The sequence below is a fragment of the Lagopus muta genome, chromosome 3 (genome assembly GCF_023343835.1).
Source record: "Lagopus muta isolate bLagMut1 chromosome 3, bLagMut1 primary, whole genome shotgun sequence".
In the NCBI taxonomy this organism is placed as follows: Eukaryota; Metazoa; Chordata; class Aves; order Galliformes; family Phasianidae; genus Lagopus; species Lagopus muta.
In genome coordinates, this window is record NC_064435.1 from 39,462,704 (window position 1) to 39,487,496 (window position 24,793).

At 36.6% G+C, this 24,793-nt stretch overlaps 1 protein-coding gene across 1 annotated transcript in view; it reads left to right on the forward strand.

Moving 5' to 3' along the window:
• Positions 1-4,183: 4,183 nt before the first annotated feature.
• The window catches only part of ST18 (ST18 C2H2C-type zinc finger transcription factor), a 177,376-nt gene continuing 156,766 nt past the window's right edge, over positions 4,184-24,793 (forward strand). Inside the window, exons 1-2 of the mRNA XM_048940560.1 lie at positions 4,184-4,370; positions 4,653-4,788. Of these exons, the coding sequence (XP_048796517.1) occupies positions 4,332-4,370; positions 4,653-4,788 (175 nt within the window). The 5' untranslated portion in view covers positions 4,184-4,331. The remainder of the gene's footprint in view (positions 4,371-4,652; positions 4,789-24,793) is intronic.

Here is a 24,793-nt window from a genome sequence, read left to right on the forward strand (position 1 = left end):
TCGCTCTTTCCCTTTCTCTCTAATAGATACCATCATCTTTAAAGAGCAGCCACTCCTTCCCCCAGCTAAGTACTGTCTCAGCAGGCAAAGAGGAGGAGGAGTCTTCTCTAAAATGCTTTGAGATTGCCCTGTTAAAATATATATATGAATAGAGCTACAGACATTTTAACAGGGCTTTGAACAATCATGTCTTTCATTCCCTTATGGCCTATTGTGCTGCTGGCTTTTTATTATTATTCAGGGCGTTTCAAAAATAAAAAATAAATCCAAATGTTTTATGTGAAGACACCAAGAGTTTGTTTGGGTTGAAAATAAATTAATAACTGCAGTTCTAGCAGTTGGAGCTGTGAGCAGATGCACAGTTGCCTGGCAGAGACCACCTATAGAAGGCACATCAGAAGGCCAGAATAGGCTCCAGTGAAGGAACGCAACAAAAGCATGAGCAGACCTGGTTCTGGTTAAATACTTCCACATGAGCCTGGCAGCTGGAGTGGTTTACCCAGCTTCTATCTGTCTCAAATTCACTTCACTACTCCCATGTCTTTCTGGCATCACCCCCAACTGTAACTCATGGCAATTTCTGGGAAAATGAGGAAGCATGGGATTTTTTTAATCCTTCTTTTATATTTATTTATTTATTTATTTATTTATTCTAACTAACTGATGGGAGCATGTGATTGACTGATATCCAACATTGTTCCTGAAAGTATTACAAACCTATCTAGAAGGCTTTTGCATACTCTGCCAGAAGTGGGTTTTTTTTCTTTGTGTGTGTGCAGTTATATTTATTATTATTACTATTTTAGGTGCTGACTGTATTTTATAAATAGCCAGCAAAAGTACTCTATCTCCATTTTTGTTTGCCAGCTCAGCCTGTCATCCACAGAGAATTCTGCAGCATACTGGCAATTCTAGTGAGGGCTCCTCTGTATGCATACTTGAAAACAACTTGCTTGGTCTGTTTTCCCTACTGACACTGCTGGGGAGAGAGAGAAGTGTTTTTACCATTAGGTTCACGTCTTACCTCCCATGTGATCTGCATTTATTGAATTAACATCAAATCTTAAACTTTCCATCTCCTTCTCCATGAAACTGGGTGTATGATAATTTTTGAAAAGCTTACATATACACCTTTGTTTTGTTGTGTTAAAGAAGTAATATGTGGCAGGAGGCAATTAGGAGGAACCTCTGAGAATCCAAGCTTGACTTTGCTGTTTCAGTTTAGAGACTTAAATAAACCAATCTGATACTCCTTGTGAAATTAAGTGAAGCCAATGACAGTCAGGATATCAAAGGAGAGGTATCTCAAATCAGACTCCAAAGAAATCGCAGTGCTATTTGGAGCCCTTTAATGACTGCCACTGTAAGTGTGGGACGTGGAACATCAGGTTGCACGTGACAAAAAGAGCTAACCTCAGATGCATCAAAGCTCCAGTGGAACATCATGCAGAAAACTAAACTGCAGTCAGCAGTTTAAAAAAAAAAGAGCTTAATTTCCACTTTTTTTTTTTTTTTTAGTAGTTTTACTGATTTGAATCAGAAAACAAGATTGTCTATTTCTCTTGTAATAGTGAGGATGAATTTGATCTGAACAGAGTTCTAAACTGTTAGACTCCTTTTAACAAATAATTTGCTAGATTTCCCTTTAAAAACAATGTGTACCTTTTAAAGTTGAGTTACAAGATCAGTAATGCAGAAGAGAAAATCAATCAGGTATTTAAATGCAGGAGGCCTAATGTTCTGTAGGCCTTGCTCTCATATACATTCTTCTGCATGTTGGCTCTGACCAATTCAAAAATAGGTACTAGAGCTCAAGAAAGGACTAAGAGGAACATCTGACTGAGCTGAAGCACATTCTTGAACCAGGCCTGGCAAGGAAAATCACAATGAATTATTCCTGGAAACCAATGACAGACATTGAGAGAGGATGGCAACCAGAGAGGAGCACAGAAACATTGGAAAGTTGAACATTTTCTCTTTTGTGTTTGTGCACATTGGATTTGGAATCCAATGCCATGGAAGTGTAAAAATTTTCAACGACATTATGGAGAGCTGAGCCATAAGCATATTGAAGTGGAATAACGACTACACAGCAGGTCCTAATACTGTTGTCATGTTTGTAGAAGCTATGTAGAGACACCGTCACTGTCAACTTTCTGCTGGTTCTGCTTTGCCATGGATTTCCTGTTTGTGCAGGACAGGTTTCTCTGTGCTTCATTCCTAGTCCATAAAACAGGGATTAAAAGCTTTCTGATTTTAGGTGATGCTCTGAAAATAACCACCCAAACCATACTGCAGTATTTATGTAGAAAGGGTATATGTTCCTGAAATACAGATAAATAAGTGGAATAGTGACTGGGAAAGAGAGAGAATACATATATACTATAGTACAATATATTAGAAATTTTAGTCAGATGAAAAGATGAAAAGAGCTTAAAATGTAAACTTGGAGAAAAGGTTTAAAAAAAAAAAACAAAAACGGCTCAGAGGACAACTTATGTTTTTAAAGTCCACATGGAAAAAAGAAAGCAAAAGTAGCAATTGTAATATGTTCAGCAGTTGTGGAGAAATGAAGGTTCACTTGATCTGTACAAGTTTACTTGTGGAATGTGGTACTACTTGACAAAGCACAAATGTATACTGTGATCAAAGATTGGGTATGTGTTGAACAGAGAGAAACATTCACATATGTTTAAAAAATCCGAAGAAATAGAGAATTCTACTTGCAATAACAGTTGTCATTCATATTTTAAAAGCATTATTTTCAAGTACTGATTAAAAAAAAAACAAAACCGGTTTGGTAATTTGCAATTTTTTTTGTATTTCTGGAAAACTTTTGCATCTGATAAAAGTTATACTTTCATCATCAACTAAAGTTCACGAATCATTCAGTTGTTAAAGTGTATGAGCAATTGAATATTCTTTAAGACTTATGTGTAATGATCCTTTATTACTGCTATAAAGATTTTGGAGAAACTGTATCACAAATATGTAAAACTATATAAAGTTATTTCACTTTAGTTCCCATAACCTGATGGGATGAGGTTAAAAATACATATTTATACTGCAGAATCAAACCTCACAAAAGGAAATGCAGACTACTGTTTATTTTACAACATAACGTCACTGGCAATCATATTGTCCTTTCACAAACATACATGGCAGGTGTTTTATAATCTCTGGTTTTTAAACCCTTTGAAAGCATAAGAAAAAAAATTTACTAGGAAGTTGTAAAAACATATATATATATAAAACCAACCCAAATATTGCAATGGCTGCCTTCCAGACAAGAAAGATGGATGATTTGGATTGGGTGCTACAAAGAGGATTCCGATGCTGATTGGACTATTCAAGAAGGAAATTATAAAAAACAATGAGAACAATTTTTCATCTTTTCACATCTGGGAAGTACTGTGTCTTCATTCCTTTCTTCTCTTTCTATAGAAAATTTAAAAAAAAAAAAAAAAAAAAAAGATAATTCTGCTGTTTGTCAAAGTATAACTTTGCAGCTAGCAGTATCTAGAGAACAGAGGGGTTTAAAATACTAAAATGAGTTGGAAGGGATTTCTGATTTTAAGAACACTTGAAATTAGCAAACTGGAATGCAAAATGTTTTTTAGAACTGACTTAAGTATTAATTTGCATAGTGAGGCAGAATATTGGATCAGAATCCTTGAGTTTTGTTAATACTGAACATGTGAAATTTGGATATAGCTTTTGTGAATGTCCTGTTTCTTTAATGAAGGAAAGCGGAGATTTGCAACAGGTGTCTTGAATTTTGCTAGATGTGAAGTAAGATGTAAAGGGTTTGGAAGGCTTTAGGTTAGTTGTTGTTGCTTAACCTGTTTCCAGGGACCCAAATCTATGCACTAAGGTAATTCAAGATACTCTTTTCAGATTATTCTTTGAGGAAAAGATCATGAAAGACCTAGAGCAAATACATTTAGCAGAAAAAGCGAGACAAGAAAAGGTGGTTTAGAGATGATAAAGTAAATGCAGTGCAATATAAAGACAGAGAAAAAGTAGCACCCTTCTCCTTCTCTGCACACACACATAAGTTGTTTACAAAAGTGCCTTGTAGTGACTGCTGGTGGTGTCACTCCGTCCCATGCCCCAGAGCTATCACCGGGCCTCATGGGAGATGTGACTGCAGCATCGGACATGGGACTGTTTGTTCACTCACTTTCTGTGAAGAGAGTTTTGAACTGTGTTTTGAATAGACAGCATTTTCTTTGTGTGGTTGGTAAATAACACAGAGCAAAGTTAGTCAGCAAGTTGCATAGCTTCTGCATTCTGATTCTTTGGAGCCCTTTTGTACCAAGCTTGACAGGATGTTTTTAACAGAATGTGACCTCACTGGGATATCAGAGGTAAGGAAAAAAGTCATTGGGGCTGTTTTGGAATATTTTGCTTAGAACTGACTGAAAATGCTGCTTTAAAATGACTTTTGGAAAGAAGAAGGTTTCACTGTTGTCTGGCCAATGATTTTTTTTCAGTGAAAATCAGAGTCTTTGTAAGGTATAGTAGGTTCTCTTTTTTTTATTTCATACTTGTGGATAAAGACACTCATTTGAAAGTCTCAGCACTATTATATACTTTCTCTAATGTATCAAGCAAAAGTGATAGAACATCACGTTTTCTTTCTAAAACAGAATACAATAAGTAGATCGAGTCCAGTTCTTCATCCAAGTCCTCAAAGCAGCAGCACAAGAACTGGGGTGGTGGCAAACCCAGTGAGACCAGCAGACAGTGGCCCTCTGGACCCCTGCGCAGACTCACCTGGTAAAGGTAAGGCAAAATTGATATCAGTGCATTTTCTGGCTAAGACCACACATGTTTTCATCACAGATGTGTGACCGTGGTTGGTAGTTTCACTCCTGCTGCAGGCAGGGGGTCAGTGGCTGTGCGGTGCCCCCCACTCCTCCCTCTGCTGGCTGGAGTGTGGTGGGCAGGAGGAAGAGGGCACTGCTGTCAGATGCATTTTGGGGTTTCTTCAGCCTGTTCCTTTTGGGCCCTTCACAAGGATGGAAGCATTAGAGTGTAGCAGCGTATGGTTAGAAGGGGATTTGAAATGGAGTGTTTGAGTTTTCTAGAAGATTTTTTTTAAAAAACATGTGGTTTAAGATGTTTGTATGTATACATGAGATAAAAGTATTGTTGGCTCAGGCTCAACAATCTGAGTGGTTTGCTTATATTCAGGATCTAAAGGGGTTTCATGAAAAATGAAAGAAAAGTGCATTATTACACAAAATAGCCTTATGAATAACAGGTATCTCGCTGTTCTGAAATTGAATTAACAGTACGTGATGTGTTTTATTATGTGCACCAACTGAACAACAAAGCTTCATTGTTTTTGCAGAGAACAATCGTGGTGTTTTTTTTTTTTTCCAAACAGTGCAGGTGACTTAAAAAAAAGTGGGGAAAAAAAAATAAATAAATAAAAGGGGTGATCACTGGTAGAGTAGTGGAAGGAAATGAAGTTTTCAGAGTGTATAAAGCTGTTATTCATACCTGAACTTGAAAAACGTACTTTTAGATTTCTTTGTTATTCAATTTGGAAAGTTTTGCAACGTGAGTCCAGCTGACAAACTGCTTTCTGGTAAACAACCATGGAAAGGTTTACTAATTAAATCATAACTAGCTTGAACTGCATTTTACTCTGAAGCACATAAGAAATGAGAGCATTTTTGTTATGAGAAGTTAGAAAATGAATTTTCAGACTTCACCAAGTACTGTAAAAGACAATACAACATGTTGCTACTCCTAGTGAAGCAGGTAGTCTTTGTTTTGACAAGGCATTTGCAGTGACACTTTTATGTCAAACTTGCTACTGTACTTTGATCCACTGGTGTGTGGTAGATAAGCTGCCAATGCTGTCCTAATTAAAGCAAATATTTCCTCTGAAGAGGCTTCTAGAAACAAGCATATTATCCTTGTATAATCATGAGGGCGATTGAAGGTGATAAATGTATTGTTACAACTTTGTTATTTGCGTAGTAGTAATACTTCCAGCCTACTCATGGGACAGATGCTGGACAATGTACAATTAGAAACAGGTTTTATATGCTGAACAGCAAATGATATAGACATGGGACAGTAAATAAAACCAACATGATGAATTATTCAAATTGCAACCAAGGTGTTAACATGGAGTTTTCTTTTTTTGATATCTTTCTTTGACAGTACATGTTAGTAGTGTTAGGTGATGACTTTTTTATAGTATCTCATCTCCTCCAGGTAAACTGCCACAAATACTTGGAAGCTTGTTCTCTTTTAGTCTTTCTGTCAGGAAGATGTTGTGGGGAATGAGGAAATTTAGTAGAAATTTAGTTTCTCCCTGAATTCGAGTGTGGTCATACAAAAGTTGAATAGGAGTAGGCTGATCAGTATTTCTGAAAATATATAAACCAGTAGAGGTCAGTACAGAGTGCTGAAATGGAAGTACAAAGTCATGTAAAAAAAGGCTTGTGTATTTGTACTTACAATTTTAAGTTTTCATTTAAAATAGGGTAAAGGCTTACTGTGGTTTACAGTTGCCGTCTTTGAAGAGATGCATTAAAAATACGTCAGATAAGGTGGTAATTACAAACTGCTTAAACAGGCTTCTTTAAGCAGTAATGTTCATGTTGCAGCATGTAGTATCTTGTGCAGAGTTGCTTATTTTGCCTAATCGTTATAAAAGCAAATGTGTAATATTTATTATATATGTTGTAGTGACAAATGCACCCAGTGGACGGTTATGTAGCAAATTAGGAGAAAGGGTAACTTCTAGGGATCAAGTTTTCAGTTACTTGAATTTAAAACAGGATTTTTTTTTTTCTCTATTTAGGTAACAAACTTGGCTAATTAAAATCAAGTCTTGCTTTTCAAGTCCTTATCTTCCCTTGTGTGTGTGTGTACATACACACACACGCGCGCACACACACACACACACATGCAGACAGACTGTGTAATAAATTGAATTATCTTTTGTTTCACTTTTAAAGCCGTTGTTTGCTCGTGGTTTCCTTTTGTGATATAGAGCAAGGAAAAGAATCAGCGCGTACAGTCTGTGCATGAAAAGATCCTTCAACATGTATTAGCTGCAAAAGCTCATCTCTGAAAAGCTTCTGTTCAGTATGCTTTCTGTGGATCTAAAAAGAACAACCTGTATGTTCCTATTATGTTTCCTTGCATTTTAACTTTTATTTAACCTTGAAAACTCACTTGCTTTTAAATTGTAATAGTTGAATATTCAGGAAGTCCTAAGAACTTTATCACTAGATAAAGATACTATAATCTATTTTGATTTCAATATTGACTTATGTCTGCTGTCTATAAGCTTAGGGAAAATTATCCCAATAACTTTAGAAAGAAGATCATGGAAATGGTGAACATTTTTGAAAATCCTCTTCTCTTGTTCTGTTTGTCTTCCATGCTCTTCTTTAAATTGATAACAGAGGCATTAAAAGGTATCCAGCATATCTGAAAACCTTGTTTTCTTTTTCTGTGCTTTTTCTTGCACTTAATGGTGACAGGTATAAGACAGAGATCGAGCAACGCTTTCTTATAGGCTGCTCTGTTGTGTGAACTCAGTTTGGAGTGCTTAAAGAATGGATTATTGCAGGGAAGAGATTCCCTGCTAATTTTAACAGTTGTCAGCAGTACAAACCAAGGTTGGAAGGTACTGGAGATGTCATAAACAATTCTTACATATCCGATCACGCTTTTGTCCTTATAACATGACATACAGGTTTCTCAATCCTGTTGAATTTCTCATGAGATTTATACATCTCCCTTTATAGTATAGTAGTAGTATAGTGTAATATAAAATCATGGCTTTGGCAAAGTTAAAGAAAGTCTTCATGAATCAACAATGAGGCCAAGAGATCTACAAGCTTATTTCTTTTTTCTTGAAACAAGGGAAACTTGGAAATAGCTTTGCCTATTTTCTAACACAGGATCCTATCTAACAGGAAGCATATGAATGATGAGTTATTAAATGACAATTTCCACTTAGATCTTACAAGTACTACTGAAGGCTTGGATGCAATTCAGTAGAATTTTTCTGAATTTAAAGGAGAGCAGAGAAACAAGAGGAACTACTGACTGAATGCAGAAGTCAAAGCTCCTTCTTTCTTCGGATAAATTTATGATGTGAATAACATTTTGGTACACAATATTTTCCTGTACACTTTTTCACATCTGCTGGATGTAAGAGGTGTGAGAAACTGTATCTTGCTGAGGCACAGCAGAAGTGCTTGTTTGCTGTAGTTGATATTTTCAACAGTTGTGGAAGGAAGCTTTCCCCATCACTTTTCTTGAAAAATGGTAGAAAGGTTGAAACTAAATGGTCTGGTTTTAGCCAGTCAGTGTTGAAGTCCAAATGTCCAAGTATTTGTATTGCTTCAATTAAGTTTGTTTACGTGTTAAATTTTATGAACATCTGGTCTGCCTTTTTCTGTAACATATGGGATATAAACCTCCCCCAAATCAGGAACAAAAATAATGCTGCTGGAAACATGTACTTCAGTCAAGTATAATGTTATGTTAGAAGTTTGCCACTCTTATCTAAATCCATACAAATTATAGAAGATAACAGCAGAGCTAGCTGTGATTAAGAAACAGAAGGCCTATCTTAGTCATTGTAGTTCTCAGTGTCTTAATAGATAAACATTTAGTATTGTCTTGATTGTGGTATTACTCTCATCCATTTGTACAGGCATGATACCATTATATTCTTATTTTTTCCCTCTTTTCTGATGTCTTTTTTTTTTTTTTTTTTACTTTTTTAAAATTCTTCTTTGTATGAGAGCTGTGCAATTATTCTACTTCTACATAGCTAAGTTTTATTATTAACATTCATTACCAAGTAATAATTTCTCAATCTTCTTTTGAGTGTATGTTTTTGCATTACCTAGTATGAAGTAAACTGCCACTGAACTGTAAAGCTGTGTGTTCTGTTTAAGCACATATTTAAAAAATTGTGGGCTTGTGTCCAGATGGGAACAGCACTAATTCAGTCTGTGGTGATCAGTAATTGAGATAGCTACACTAGTGAAAAATCTCTGCTTATAAACAAGAAAACTGTGACATTTGCACCAGAAATTGAGTTAATTAAGGTTCCTTACCTGTAATTACATTATCAATCTGCAGGCTGCAAAATAACCTAAAATAAATTAGAGCCAATAAATTCAAATGACAAACATACTCAAATAAATTTGAAGTTTAACATTCCACAGGGAGAAAAAGAAGATATATTATTCACCAATATCAGGAATAAAGGAACAATCTGAAGGGGTGCTATAATTCTGGAAAATGTATTCTATATTACAAGAAAATGTCAGTATAATAATTTCATTTTTGATGGCTCAACCATTTTAGTAATACATATAGGTAGAGGAAATTTTGTTTTGAAGCTACTTAAGTAAAAAATTCTGTTTATTCCCTTCCACATTAGTCCTGGCAGTATAGATGATTTTTTTTTTTTTTTTTCACTTTGTCCTGCATGTCTATTGTGAATCTCTTACCTGTTCTTTTCACTGTATAGCTCAAGTCAATATTAGTTTTTTGTTTTTCCTTTACTTGCTTTCTTTTGCATCAAGAGTCAGATTTAGACTCCAGACCCTTCTTAAATTCCTTACCTTTTATTGGAATCAATAGGACAGTAAACCCAAGAATTACTGTCTTACATATCTCAGTACCAGAAAAACAACTTATTGGTGATATGAGGCTGCAGACCTCTCACCTTTATCATGTCAATATTAAAATTGAGGCTAAAGTGGATTTGAGGCTTTCTAGAAACTCTGAAAATGATTTCCTTTTCATAGACAATTTCTCATTTGTTTCTCTCACGACTTTGTATCTCTAAGAGTAATCATAAGTGTAACAAGTATGCTTTCAGTTCTTCTAGTACATGGTCATTATTTGGCTATAAGCAAAGTTGTTTCTAAAGACCTTTATATTTTTAATGTCTCCTCTGAAAGAGGATCTTAGGATTTGTCCTTACTATAGAATAACTCTTTTATAACAGAATTTTAATATGCCAGAGGAACTCACACAGATTATAGATATGTTTGCTCAATATGCAGCCAGCAGCATTTAAGAACATGCTTTGCAATATTTAATAAGTACATAGTTTTACATTTTCCTTTTGTACTTTAAGGACAAAACCCAGTTTCACTTATATCCACAAGCTTTTCCCTATACTGTAAAAATGCAGAGTTTTTTTGTTGGTCCAGAAAAAAATACGTGTTTTTGCAGACTTTTTATATGCGTATTTATATATACTGATTTTTTAATCAAAATACTTATGATTGGTATCAGAGCGCATACATACATGAATGCATATGGAAAATACTATGAAATTTATTCAGGACAATTTTTCTTGCCAGCTCACTAATATTTTTTTGTGGTATTAACAAGTTCAAATTGACATTTACTGTTTTTGAGAAATTAAGATATTTAAATTTAAAAAAAATATATTTAAATTTGAATGGAATATAGATAAAGATCTTAAAAAAAAAAAAAAAAAAAAGTGCTAGCTGCTTTAAATGGCATAAAGCAGAGCCACATGTCACTTCCCTGAACCTGATTCATAGAAATATTGCATTTATTTCCCATGAAAATAACTCTATTAATAGTGTTCCAATAGAAGTGTTAATCACATGACCGTGTGTCAAAAATATTCCACTTTGCTTACAGATTTACACTACTTCAAAGAAGATATGAGTAAAGATTTTCTTGTGTCTTATTGCTGGTGGTAAAGATGACCACAGAAAATGTGAATACTTAGAAGTAGCATGTGACGAAATAGAATAGCAGGTCTTTGGTATCAATCTACAGACAATGTTTTCAGTGGTTTGTATTCATAGAATCATATAATCGCCGAGATAGGAAGAGACCTCCAAGATTATCTGGTCCAACTGTCCACCCACTGCCAGTATTTCTCCACTAAATTCTGTCCCATCTCAACATCTAAAGATTTCTTGAATGCCTCTGGAGACAGTGACTTAGCCTTGGGCAGCCTATTCCAGTACCTGACCACTCCTTCAAAGAAATTTCTTTTTAACATCCTAACACACAACCTGAATCTCCCCTAGTGCGACTTGAAGCCATTCCCTGTAGTTCTACATTGACAAGATGATGCACTCTGGGTTTATAGCCTTCAGTTCAGCAAGATCATGTTTGGATTGCAGCTGTGGGAAGAATCATTTTGCAGGGTCACATTTTCTTCATAGACAGGCAATATTTAGTAGCCAGAGTACAACAAGTTTATGATCTTTCTGGAAACATCATTTGGTCTTGGGGTGGTCCTCAGATCTGAGCACATCAGACTTCCTAGTATCTTACTGAACAAAGAGTAAATCTGGCATTTCTTTGCAATTTAGGAGAAAGGTAGCAAAATTCTTAATACTCTGAGTCAGAGAATATCAGAAATAAAATCTTTGTATACTATGTAAAAGCGGCCTGATGTAGAGAAGAGGTATAGGATCAGTTCTGTAATATCCTTTCTATTTTTAGCTTTTCTGTTTTTCCTTGACGCAAAAGGTGGCTGAGAGTAACCTGTGTCTGGTAGGATGAAAGTAGATGTACCACAAGATCAGCTTGTCTAAACAAGGAATTAACGATGAATCTCTAGAACGAAGAGGAAGGATACAGAATATGGAGATATGGACAGGCTACACAAGAAAAACATAGAAACATTAACCTAACATGCAGGTATGGTATTAAGTAAACCAAAGCTTATCAGGAACTGGCACTACAAAGGCAAATCAAGTGCAACAGGAAGATCATCTGTCGCTACACAGGAATAAGCTGGTGAAGCAAAATATGTGCTTGCTGAAGAATGGGACAAGCAATTTAATGAAAGCAGATGTGAATAATGTTGAAGTACTTAGTGACTTCAGCAGTCTGGTTGTTGTCAAAAAAGTGTTTGTCTAGAGGCAGGGTTCAAGGAAGAGGGGAAACTACCAGCAGGAAATAAGGATTGAATTAGGGATTATTTGCAAGAACTTTACCCATACAAGTTCTTGATATGTGTGGAGTATTAAGAGAACTATATGATTGCAAGGTTGTGGAAACTGCAGAAGGTTGCCAGTATTTAGAGAAAGATTCTACCTATCTTTAAAAAAGGCCAAATGATGAAACAGGGAACTAAAGACTAGTAAGAGTTGGAAGACATTCCTGAGCAAATTGAGAGAAAAAAGTGTTTGGAACTAGTATGGGTTTTAATTTTTGACCAGCTCAAGCACCTTACATGATGAGACAACTGTATTTGTTGTTGAGAAGAGCAGGAGATGTTATCTGCTATGTGTTAAAAAAAAAAAAAAAAAAAAAAAAAAAAAAAAAAAAAAAAAAAAAACACTTACTAAATTGAATCTCCCACATTTTCATATTAAAGCTGTTTTATTAAGAAATAGATGGAGTATGAAACTGAAAGGGTAGTAGCTAATGGGTCATACGCTGCTTTGATATCTGTGGTATGTTGAGTTACTCGGAGATCTATCCTGGAATCTGTCTTATTTTATATATGTCCTGGTATATAGCAGTCTACATACTGTATGCTGACAATGATAAAAGCTAACAAAACACTGTGCAATATTAACAAAATAATAGCTAGTAGATTGAAGCAATCTCCTTTAAGTTGGTTCTAATTAGTCCACATCTAGAATATTGCATCCAGTCCTGGGTGATACAAGACTTCCATCAACTGGAATAAGCTCAGTGGACAGCTACTGAGGTGGCACCATTGACACAGAAAAAGTTCTGTGAAGAGAGTCTGAGAAAGCAGTTTGATCTGAAGAACAGAAGCATTCAGAATGATAATAGGAATAAAAAAATATTTTAAAAGTCATGCTTAGGCAGAAAATACTGAAGAAATATTGGTGTTACTGCTTTTGAAATAACGTTTTCCTCGTATGTGAATAGTGCCTCCTGTCTCCTAAATGAGCTCACCCATTCCCATGCATCAGTTGAACTAGATTTGCTAACGACATCTAATGAATCTCTAAATGTTGTAAGACATTGCCTTGTAGATTTGCAGCTGGCATAATGCTGCACTATTTAATAAAGATAAAATACCATTTTGATATAGGTAATAATGAAAAAATATCAAAATAATCATTCCAAGTATAAGCTGATGGCTTGTGCAGGTCTCTGATCCTCTTGTGCCTGCAGGAATGATCTCACCAGCAAAGGAGTCCTTGCATGGCCTATGGATTCCAAACAATGCCTTTTATTTGATTTAATACTGCTTACGCCCTATTTGGTCTCTTTCTCTCCTTGGAAGAGCTCGGAGCAACAGTGCAGTCAGGAGCATGTGTGTTGCCAGCATTATGATGAAGGGAAAAGGACATAGGGATGTGGACGGTGAAAACTACTGATGAGTGACTGGAACCTCTTTAGTTTGCACCCGTATGTTCTGACACAGGAACCAGTCTTTCAGGGAAGGCCCACTTGGGAGCTACAGGGCATGAACAGAAATGTAATCAAACCCTACTTGAACTCCAGGCTAACAGGAAATGGGTGAGCAGATGTCACAGCAATGACAGCGATAAGTAAGCCTTGCAAGACCAGGCTTGCTGTTTTAGTTACTCATTCTTGTGGTGGATGTATGAGAGTTGGATGTGTTGTAATATGACACTACAAAGCCTTATCTGCTTGCATTTGAAGAAACAGACCTAGTCAATGAGAGAAGAAGCTTTATTCTGATTGTTTCTTGTCACTTAGGACAGAGAAAAGCAAAGGAAATAGAAGCAGATGAAATCACAGTTATCAATGCAGTAACTGGGCAGGAGATGAAACTTGCAAACTTGATGCTGCAAAAGTACCTAGCGCTAAATGCTAGAAGAACAAGATAATGGAGACTTCAGCTAGTTTACAGCTAATCAAAATGGGAATGTTCTTGGGCTATACAAAACTGTACCCCTCAAGAGCTCTAAGGCATGGAATACAATATTCCCTGGTATTAGGTAGAGAAATAATGCTTTGAAATCAGTATTTACAGTTCTGGATTTATTTGCTTGAATATTTTTTTTTAATGCTTTTACTTCTGACTTTGGGGAAATGTGGTTAATGCTGCTTATTGTTATCTCTTGCAAAGAGTTATTTAATCATATTTAAACCTGTACTAGTGTCACATTAAAGTATGTATCTCTAAAAAAGTGCTTGAAGCACTTTTGTAAAATATATGTTATGCATGTACGCTGACAGAGGGAAAGGAAGAAGCAGAGATTGCCAAAGGCAGACAAGGCTGTGCTGAGAACATTTATTGATTGGAAACAAATTAGTTTTTTTATTTAGTTTTGATATTTTTTTCTTCTCCATATTACATGAAGTGGTCTCTGTCTGTGTGTAATTTTTACTTTTTAGTGCAATCTGCACCTGTGGCCTTTGGACTTAATGTTTATGACAGATGGACTAGACTGTGTTTGCACCATTTAGTGTATAATCCTTCTGTATGTATCTATGCCATGGTAGGCAATGGCACTGGCCCAATGGGCATATTTATTAGTGCAGACTTCCTATCTGTTTCCATTGTTCGGTTGCAGTGTCCTTTGAGCCTAATGGACCTTGCTTTGTACTGGGCCCACCTACAAAATATTGTTTCGTATTCATGCCAGATTATCTGCTGCAGACTCTAGTCATTTTTGTCTTTTATTTTTTTAAGTACTCCAGTGCATTTGCCAACTAGAATGCTTAAAATGGATCAATTCCATATTGTAAATGCTCTTCTTCTCCTCTCAGCCTGAGATCTTCTTTTTGGTGCGTACTTGTTAGCTTTGTTTGCTAGTATCAAGATGCTTGATTAAAAAAAGACTGCTTTTGCTGAATTGGCTGTGTCTCATGCTACCTGAGCACCCACTATATGGAAAGCAGAAATTGTTCCTGGCAGAGCAATGGCCCTCATAAAACAAGGTGCAATGAATGCAGCCCGGCCTGCAGGAGCTGCTGGCCCATGGCTGGCAGCCTGGAGCTGTGCAGCTTGCTCCACTCCTGCTGACTTCATGTGCGATGTGTGTGGAAATGGGCTGCTGAGGCACAAGAAATGTTGCCCTCTGTATCAGAAGAACAGCAAAACTAATGGCAAGGAAATTGAAAATTGTGCAATGCTTAGATACTTGAAATATTAGGTGTTAGATCTGTGAAACAAGTAGAAGACAGGACAGAAATGCTATACCTGTAATCTCAGAGGATATTTTAGTATTGCATCTTGTTCATATAGATGTCACGATTTCATGTGATATAGTATTTTCTTGTACCTATAACAGAAACACAAAAACTCTTTTTGTTGTTTGTAGCTGTTTTAAATTTGGCATATCTGTTTTTGAGTAAAAGCCTCAACTCTAGAATTTCCATACAGTGTATGACTCAGTAAGGACTTGTGAAGGAATTTAAAATCCGTTTACAAATACTCATGTAGTTTGTGCACTTCATTCACTTTCAGTGCTGTTGAAAAATTAGCAGTTTAGAAGATCAGATACTCAAACTGTGATGGTGAACCTAAATATAGGTGAAGGACTCTTTTAAACTCTGGAGATGATTCTAGAATTTGTTATTGAAATTTGAAAATCTCATGGTGATTATATTTAGTAATCCTCTTTCATGCTCTCTGTACTTTATTTTTTTTTACTGTTCCTTTAATGATAGCTGAAATAGTTTCACCAGTTTTATACATATTGAAGAAATCTGTTTCAGAATGCAGTGTAGAAAATGTGCAAGCTAGTTGTGGGCAAATCCTGTTTAATACCCTTCAATATGAATCAACTGTGTGATGGTTCTGATTTTTTTTTTTTTTTTTTTCTGCATTTGCTGTGGCATTATCACATCTTTCCTGATAGATTATTGCCTACCTACTCACTGAAAAAGCAGTTTTGTAAGTTGCTTTTCTCTGCCGCCAGTCAACGTGATGATGAATTATCTTTTTAAAGTAACCATAAAAGCTTTAAAATTTCTTTTATGTAAAAGCCATTTGTAAGCTTTAAGGTGAGAGCAGAGTTCAAAACAGGATATACTATAGAAGACAATGTTGTTAGGTATTTTGTTGTTGCTTTTTTTTTTTTTTTTTGATGGTGGTGCTTTCTTTTGCATTAGAGTGTCCATAGCCACCATACAAGAGAGCAATAGAGAGATCATCCAAGTTTGCCATGACAAAGGACTAATCTGCCACAAAAGTCTGTTTGTTACATGATAAGATTGAGTTTAAAATGATTGTAATGCTTGAGTTCTTGATTAAAACTGTCTGCAAATAATGATTTTCAGGGATTGTGTCATAGTGTACACAAGCTACTTGACCATTCAGCTGTGATTATTGTAACTTCAGTGGTTGTATGCACTGCCCTTAAACTGCAGAGTATCGTGTCTTCCAAATGGAATTACTCACTTACTTGCTGAGGAACCTGGCTGATGATCTTATGAAAACATAGAAGAGCGAGGTTATGGCTGTCAAGAATATGCAAACTAAAATTGCCAACCTTGAGGCACGGTAGTGAAAAGTACAAGATGCATATCTCTTCTATAGATATCACCTGATTGTTAGTCATGCCAGTGTACCATACATTTATATACATACCATCATGTACTCTGGCATCTGCAGGGTTGCCTCTGGGATGTCTACAAGCAAATCTGTGTTTTTCCACCCAAGATCATGTGTGTCTTAGAACGTGGCTGAGTCAGTCTCATCTGGTCATGACTTCTCTCAGACAAACTTAAGAGATTTGCATAACATCCAAACTGGTCAGTGACTAATTAAATGTTGAGGACATAAGATACTGTGATAGCTAGCAGGAATAGCTGCTTCTGTCCTTCAGTGTCCTGACTCTGCATGTCTGATTCAGGACCTCTCCATCTAGATATTACTGTATTTGTGCATAGCTTAGCTGAAATAATCTTCTGTCACTAACACCATTCTGTCATGTTAGTTCTCTGATACTGTGGAACTCCTTGTGCAAGGCTTACTACTTTTTCTTACTAGTATAATTTTTTAAGAGCTGCAGTCTCTTTCCTTGTCTAGACCACGGGAATATCTATCAGATCTCTGGTAGAACAGAAATCCACAGAAGGCTCTTGAAAATAACTGTTCAAAGTCCATGACATCTAAGACCTTGATCTATTTAGTTTTTCTGATCTTCTTCTATTTAGTTTTCTGATCATTTATTTTTGCAGAAAAATAGGGTGGTGTGCTTAGCATTTTCTTTTCTAGGTAAGATTTTCATACTGGAAGCAAATAAAGTTACTTGCCCTACCAGTAGCTTTCCAGAGTCCAGCCAGCAGATTTAACTGCTAATTTTTAATGTCTATAGGATTATTCTGATCTTTAGAATGATACAATCACACTGCCCCTAGTCTGCTGTGGGATTCCAATAATATCATTCATCTGAGGAACCATTAATCTAACCAGCTGTTTCTTTTGTTTGCTGAACAGCATTTGTTGGGCTAGATCACCTGTGACTTCTGACAGTCCTACAGCAAAAGAAGCTGCAGGTTACTGTGAAGCACACCTGGCATCTTTGAGAGTATTTCAGATTTTCAGTGTCTGACTGAAGATTTGTAACTTTGTTTTCCATCAATTTTATTTCCTAATGTGACTGCACATATTATTTAATGCAATTACATTGTTCTGTCTTTAGAATTACATTTGTCTTTAGAAATTATTTTTAGTAATCCAACTCTGCTTCACACACAGAAGTTAGAAGCAACTCGGTTTAATCTGTATTGCAGTTCAATCAGTCATCATACTACACTTTGTAGAACCAAGGAATTTCTTCAGGGTTGAACAGCAAATATCAGAATTAGAGCTTGAAGAGTCACGTCTGAGATAATTGCTTCTAGTTGAAACTAACAGAAAAAATATTGCATATAATTTAGGAATAAATAGTATAAGACAATCTCATTTGTGTGCGCCCCCCCCCCCCTTTTTTTTTTTTTTTTTTTTACATTTTAGATATAAAGTATCTTGTTTCCTTAAAAGATCTTTATTTCCTTTTCACATGGACTTATCTATTCCATATAATAATATGGAAATATTATAAAACCTATTGTTATAATAATGCAGTTATTCATAAAATACAAACAGCAAATACTAGAAAACTACAGATACTGGAATAACAGATGTTACAGGAGGACAATGAGTGTGTTTGTAGGAAGATTTTTTTTTTTAATTTTCTACAATATTCATTTGTTATGATTAAAGATCTTTTTGTTTAAAGACTTCCAGTTTTCACTGGTCCTACTTTTTATTTTGTTAGATACTGGCTACAGTAAAACTGTACATATACAACCATCCAGTGTTCACTTTACTACTTAATTAATGGTGGTAGTTCAAGCTGCTGCTTGAGTAAAATGGTAAAGACATCACTGACTTCACTGTCACAAGAAAAAGAGAATTGAAGTTTAACTGCTAATTGTAACTCTTTTGTCAGGGTTGAAATCCTAAGTTAATCACAGAATGGCCAGGATTGGAAGGGACCTCAAGGATCATGAATCTCCAATCCCCCTGCCACATGCAGGGCCACCAACCTCCCCATTTAATACTAGACCAGGCTGATAGGGGATATTACAAATGAAGTTTTGTGCTGTTTAGGTGCCTTCTGAGTACTGAACTCTATGGAAATGTATAGCTTTAGCACCGGGTAATGTGAAAGGGGGGACTGTGAAGTAGTTGGAATCAGTTGTCTCCCAGTATAAGAACCAGTATAGACAGAACTTAAGTACACTCTTTAGCCAAACCTAATAAGCAGTCAGTTCATTTTTAAATCTGTCCCTTTGGTCATCTTCAGTGGTAGAAAAAATAATTTCTCATATGTTACTCACACGTGAACCTCACAGCACAACTTCAGCATGTGCCTGTGATTTGTTTGGCCAGTGATGGGCTCTGTGGGATTATTTCATACATCCCCCTCACTGTGCTGAATCCTTTTCTTCTGTTTCTTGGTTGTGTTTTCATTCCACCAGTTAATACTGTGATCAGTGAGGATGAGAGAATAATCCATTCTTTGTACAGGTCTTATGTCTGCCTTCCGTCTACCTACATGTTTTCCCTAAATCCTGTGGTTGTTGGTTAAGTGGCAACAGAGACAGATGGAGATTGTCACACCTACATAAAAATGACAAAGAAATGATGGCTGTTGGCCATTGACTTGCAGTGAATGAGACATCTTTAACTTCTACCTCAAAGGAGCTCTTTTTAAGGGTAGCGTCACTTTCACTGGTTGCTGAAAATGGAAAAAGATTCTTAGCTGTCATGTACCCTATCATTGATTCACTGTGCTATAACTACAAGCCAGTTACACAGCGAAATTATCCTATAAGACAAGATAAGCCAGAAACTGTGGGAGTCTAAAGAGGTGTTTTGTACATACCTAAAGTGTCTTGCAAAATGTAATATATAGAAATATGAAATAAAACATATATTCAGATGAGATTTTATGGTGGTCATTGCTATATTGCCAGAGATCTGAGGATAGTTTAGACTCTAATGTTTCCTTAACTGGGGTTAATATAAAAATTAACTTTTTAACAACACAGGCAAATCTGCTGAGGAACTATGTAGTTCTGTAAAAGTGTAAACAAAGTGATAGGCTTAACTTGTAGATAAAGATGTATTTATGTGACATAAGAAAATGTATTTGATTGAAATTCTGTAGTAAAGAGCAACTCAAAGGATGACTGTAAGATTTGCAGTATAGATTGCTCGTGGTTTTGTTAAGAAATATTTTTCAGCTGAATTTGTTTTTCCAATAAAAATGGTGTCTGCTTTATAATTTCCTCTTCAGCGGTGGGGGAAAAAATGTATACACAACGTGAACAGGATGGAAGGGAAGGTTTAAGACTTAGAAAGGAATAAAATAAGATTTGTGTGTGTGTGTATGAATGTGAAATAAATGCACATGCATTAAAAGTCTGATTAACTCTATGTTCCCAGTGGATAAAACTAGCTACTCTGATATTTAACTTTATAGAATATATGTTCCCTTGGCACTGACTATTTTGTAGTTGTTTCTATCAATTATATTCTCAGACTGTATTGTCTGTCACAAAAAATTGTGTATTAACTCTCAGAAATAATCCCACTGATGCCTAAGAAACTATTTGAAAGAGAAACTGCTGACCAGTGTAGGTGGGTCTCTATTAAAGAGTTCAAATGAATGATAAATTTATATTTAGTTGGCATATTCCTATTCTCTAACATTCCTCTCATTTAACTCTTTATCTCTTCTACTTAAATTTCTAACTTCTCATAGCTCTTTCTCTGATTCTTCCTTATTTTATTTTTCTGTTTCCTCCTCCTAATATTCCTTTTTAACAAGATTTTGTGAATCACAGATTCCAGGCAAACAAGCTGCTACTGTAAAATAAATAGCCTTGAAATGCTACATAGTAAATCAGTTGCCTTCAAGATTAAGCTAAAATGTTTGCTTGATGCTTCATGTCTGAACATCCTTCCACTTAACCAGATGATAGCAGAGTTTTTGCCAACAAAACATATCTTTACTAAACCAGGGCCATCTTTCAATAAGAACAGAGCAGTACGCTGCCCTCTGCCATCAAAACATGCCTCTAGCCCTATTTATTTATGAGAAGCTTTGTACTGGATACAAACTGATCATGAATGTTATCCAGCTTTATATAAAACATCACATGGTATTGGTAATCTGATACAGGGTTTTAAGTGGATAGCTACATTGCCAGCTTTAAGTGCCAGATATTTTTTTTCCTATCAAGTGTTATAGCATGAACTGCTAAGAAATACTCTAACCTTTACTGAGTGTAGGTTTCCTGTTGAACAATTGCTATTAGTAAACATGTTTATTTTGCCTTTTAATTTTATTCATCTGAACAAAATAAACTGTTTAGTGATCTCTGATGTAGCTTATTGGAAATAAATTTCTGTAGGAAGAGTAATCAGCATTTTACTCCCTGGTCCGAAACATAATTTTTTCTCAAGCTTGTATTTCATCATCTTTTTCTTTTTTGTTTCTTTTTTTTTTTTTTTTTTCCCCTGTGATTAACAAAATAGCTATGCTTTATAGTTGAAGTTCTGGAGACCCTTAAAAATAGATACTATTTCAGACACAAAATACTGACTTTTCTTGGAATATACTCTTGTAAAAATCCAATTTCATCACCTACACTTGTATTTGTAAACCTAGAGAATCTGCTTTATTTGTGGATTAGGTATATAATTGACATTCACCCCATGCAGGCATGAAAAATCTAACCTGGTGTGAGAAACCTGAAGTGTGACTAACATCCTGAATTTTTGCTTTGCAGAATAATCTAGAGGATGGATAAGCATTAACAGGAAAAATCTAGTCTCTTTCCCAGAGGGCACTTTTTTGCATTATTCTAGCTGGAATGCTTCATGTGCTGTATCACTTTGATCTGAAAGCTAAAATCTCATGAACACTTGTTTAAGTATTTTAAAGGAAAGGACAGTAGCCTTGATCAATCCTCAGGAAACTAATGTTTCTTAAGCCATTTTAGGATAAGGCAAACAAAGATTTTGGAGTTGCTCTATGTATGTATGAGGGAAGAAAAAATGATTATTTTGTGCTTGACTTGCCAGAGAGCAGATCTGTATACAAAAGAACATGTCAGAGTGAACACGTGAAAAAGCGAAGAGAACCTATCTGAAAATGTTGTAAGCAATTAGATGGCAATGTAATTAATGTAATTAAAGGCATCTCAAATTAACATTTTATTTTCTAAAAATTATCAAAACTTTTCAAAAATCAATTTGCTATTGAAATAGATTAAGCAGAGATGCTATGTGTAGTGAGGAGCAGAGTGAGGCAGAACTGGTAAGGCAAATAGAATGCTGAAATTTGTTTTCTGTGATTCCAGTAGAGAGAGAAAGAACTGTAGTTCTGAATGCTGCCCTAACTTCATGCATTAGAGAAACTGGACAGCTTGACTGAGTTTGAAAGTGGAAGAAGAGGAAGGTTATCAGGAGTAGTCAGCACGGGTTCACAAGGGGGAGGTCGTGCTTGACCAACCTGGTAGCCTTCTATGATGTTGTCTCTGGCTGGGTGGATAGGGGGAGAGCAGTGGATGTAGTCTACCTTGATTTCAGCAAGGCATTTGATACTGTTCCCCATGACGTCCTTATAACAAAGCTGAGGAAGTGTGGGATAGATGAGTGGACAGTGAGGTGGGTTGAGAACTGGCTGACTGGCAGAGCGCAGAGGGTCGTTGTTGGTGGTGCAGAGTCCAGTTGGAGGCCTGTAACCAGCGGTGTTCCTCAGGGGTCTGTGCTGGGTCTGGTCTTGTTCAACATCTTCATCAATGACCTTGATGAGGGGATAATGGCCACCCTCAGCAAGTTTGCCAATGATACGAAGTTGGGAGGATTGGCTGACACGCCTGAGGGCTGTGCTGCCATTCAGCAAGACCTGGATAGGCTGGAGAGCTGGGCAGAAAGAAACCGGATGAGGTTTAACAAAAGCAAGTGTAGAGTCTTGCATCTGGGGAGGAATAATTGCATGCACCAGTACAGGTTGGGGGATGACCTGCTGGAGGGGAGCTCTGCGGAAAGGGACCTGGGTGTCCTGGTGGACGACAGGTTGGCCATGAGCCAGCAGTGTGCCCTTGTGGCCAAAAAGGCCAATGGCTTACTGGGGTGCATTAAAAAGAGCATGGCCAGCAGGTCAAAGGAGGTGATCCTCCCCCTCTACTCTGCCCTGGTAAGACCTCATCTGGAGTACTGCGTCCAGTTCTGGGCTCCCCAGTACAAAAAAGACAGGGATCTCTTGGAAAGAGTCCAGCGGAGGGCCACGAAGATGGTGAAGGGCCTGGAGCATCTCTCCTATGAGGAAAGGCTGAGTGAAATGGGTCTGTTCAGCCTTGAGAAAAGGAGACTGAGAGGGGACCTGATCCAGGTCTATAAATATCTAAGGTGTGGGGGGCAGAATGGCGAGGCCGGACTCTTTTCAGTGGTGAGTGGAGACAGGACAAGGGGAAATGGCTGGAAACTGGAGCATAGGAAGTTCCGCACAAACATGCACAAGAACTTCTTTACAGTGAGGTGACGGAGCACTGGAACAGGCTGCCCAGGGAGGTGGTGGAGTCTCCTTCTCTGGAGATGTTCAAGACCTGCCTGGATGCCTACCTGTGCTACCTGCTGTAGGTAACCTGCTTTGGCAGGGGGGTTGGACTCGATGATCTCTGGAGGTCCCTTCCAACCCCTACAATTCTGTGATTCTGTGATTCTGTGACATTAATGGGAAATCAAAGAATTCTTTATGTGCATAAAGCCATGAGGGTTCATTCTGTGAACAGCTGCTAGCCAGTAAGCCTTTTAAAAAGCCTTTTGGAGATAGCACTGAAAATCCAGAGCTAACACTTTCACCTCTGGATTTGTGCACTGAGTTTTCAGAAATAGGGTGCCTCCACATGGGAATCTAAATTTCTTGTATTCTTTTCATATCATTATTTCTGACATGCTACTGAACTTACTAAAACATTACTTAGTACCTATTCGAGAAGTTGTATGATATTAAGGAAGTTAAATGTGTTTAAACACAATTAAATGTCATAATGTTGAAAATGGTTTTAGTTTGTAACTTGATTTTTTGAAAGGATGTCTGAAGAAATATGACAATTGATATTTTCTCTTTCTTTATGCATATTGTAAAACTCAGAGTTTGTGTGAACAATAAATGATGTAGATACTAACTGAAGACCAGTAGTGATGCTACACAATGTATCCATGAAAAACCTTCACTGAGAGATTTTTTTCCTGATGTTACATGTTTTTTGGGGCAGAGAGTTTGTTTGTACTCACACAGTGGTTCTGATTAATGCGATGTTAGACAATAACATCATTGTTTCATAAGGATTTCCCTGTAATTTGTGCAATTGATGAATTACATGCTAGTACCATAAAATCATAGAATGGCTTGGATTGGAGGGGACCTTAAAGATCATCTGCTTCCAGCTACCTGCTGTGGACAGCAACACCTCCCACTAAATCAGGCTTCCAGGGCCCATTCAACTTGGCCTTGAGTGCCTCCGGGGATGGGGCACCCACAGCTTCTGTGGGCAGCTGTGCCAGGGCCTCGTCACCCTCTGAGTAAAAAAAAATTTCCTCCTAGTATCTAGCCTCAATCACCTGTCTTTTAGTTTAAAACTATATCCCACTTGTCCTATCACTATCTGTCCATGTAAAAAGTCAATCTCCCTCCAGTTCATAAGATTCCTGTAAGTACTGCAAGCTTGTAGTGAGATACTTATCATTTTTCTGGCAGATGGTAAAATGGTTACCTTTGCCATTAAAAAACCACGAAAATTAGAAGTGCCTTCTGATTTTTGCACTAAAGAGAATCGTAACAATTAAAAATGTAGCCTTGGTAAGCCAGTGGAAAATAGAAGCAATTTGTTTGTAGTGTATATAACAGAAGAAATACATTCAACATGAAAGTAAAATGTTGAAAAGCTTCCTTCTCTCTTTCTCTGAGATGTTTTTTTCAGATTAAGGAAGTAACTGCCAGTTGGAAACAACATGCTTGTTGAAAAGTAGTAGAACTTTCCATAGAAAGAAATACCAATTTTGAAGATTTTTCTTGTGCATTCAGTACTAAGGGCTTTTGATCCAGAGCTTAAAGACAAGAGAAGCAAGGATGAATTGGAAGAATTCATCTAAGTAAGATATTGTAAGATGTAGTTAATTTTAAATTTCGCTGAAACAGTTTCAGTTGTAAGGATTTATGGGACTTGTGTATCATATGTCCTGGCCAATGCACAAGAAAAAAAAATCATATTCCACTTTAATGAAATCACAAAACATTTCCTTCACATTTGATCCTATTGCCTA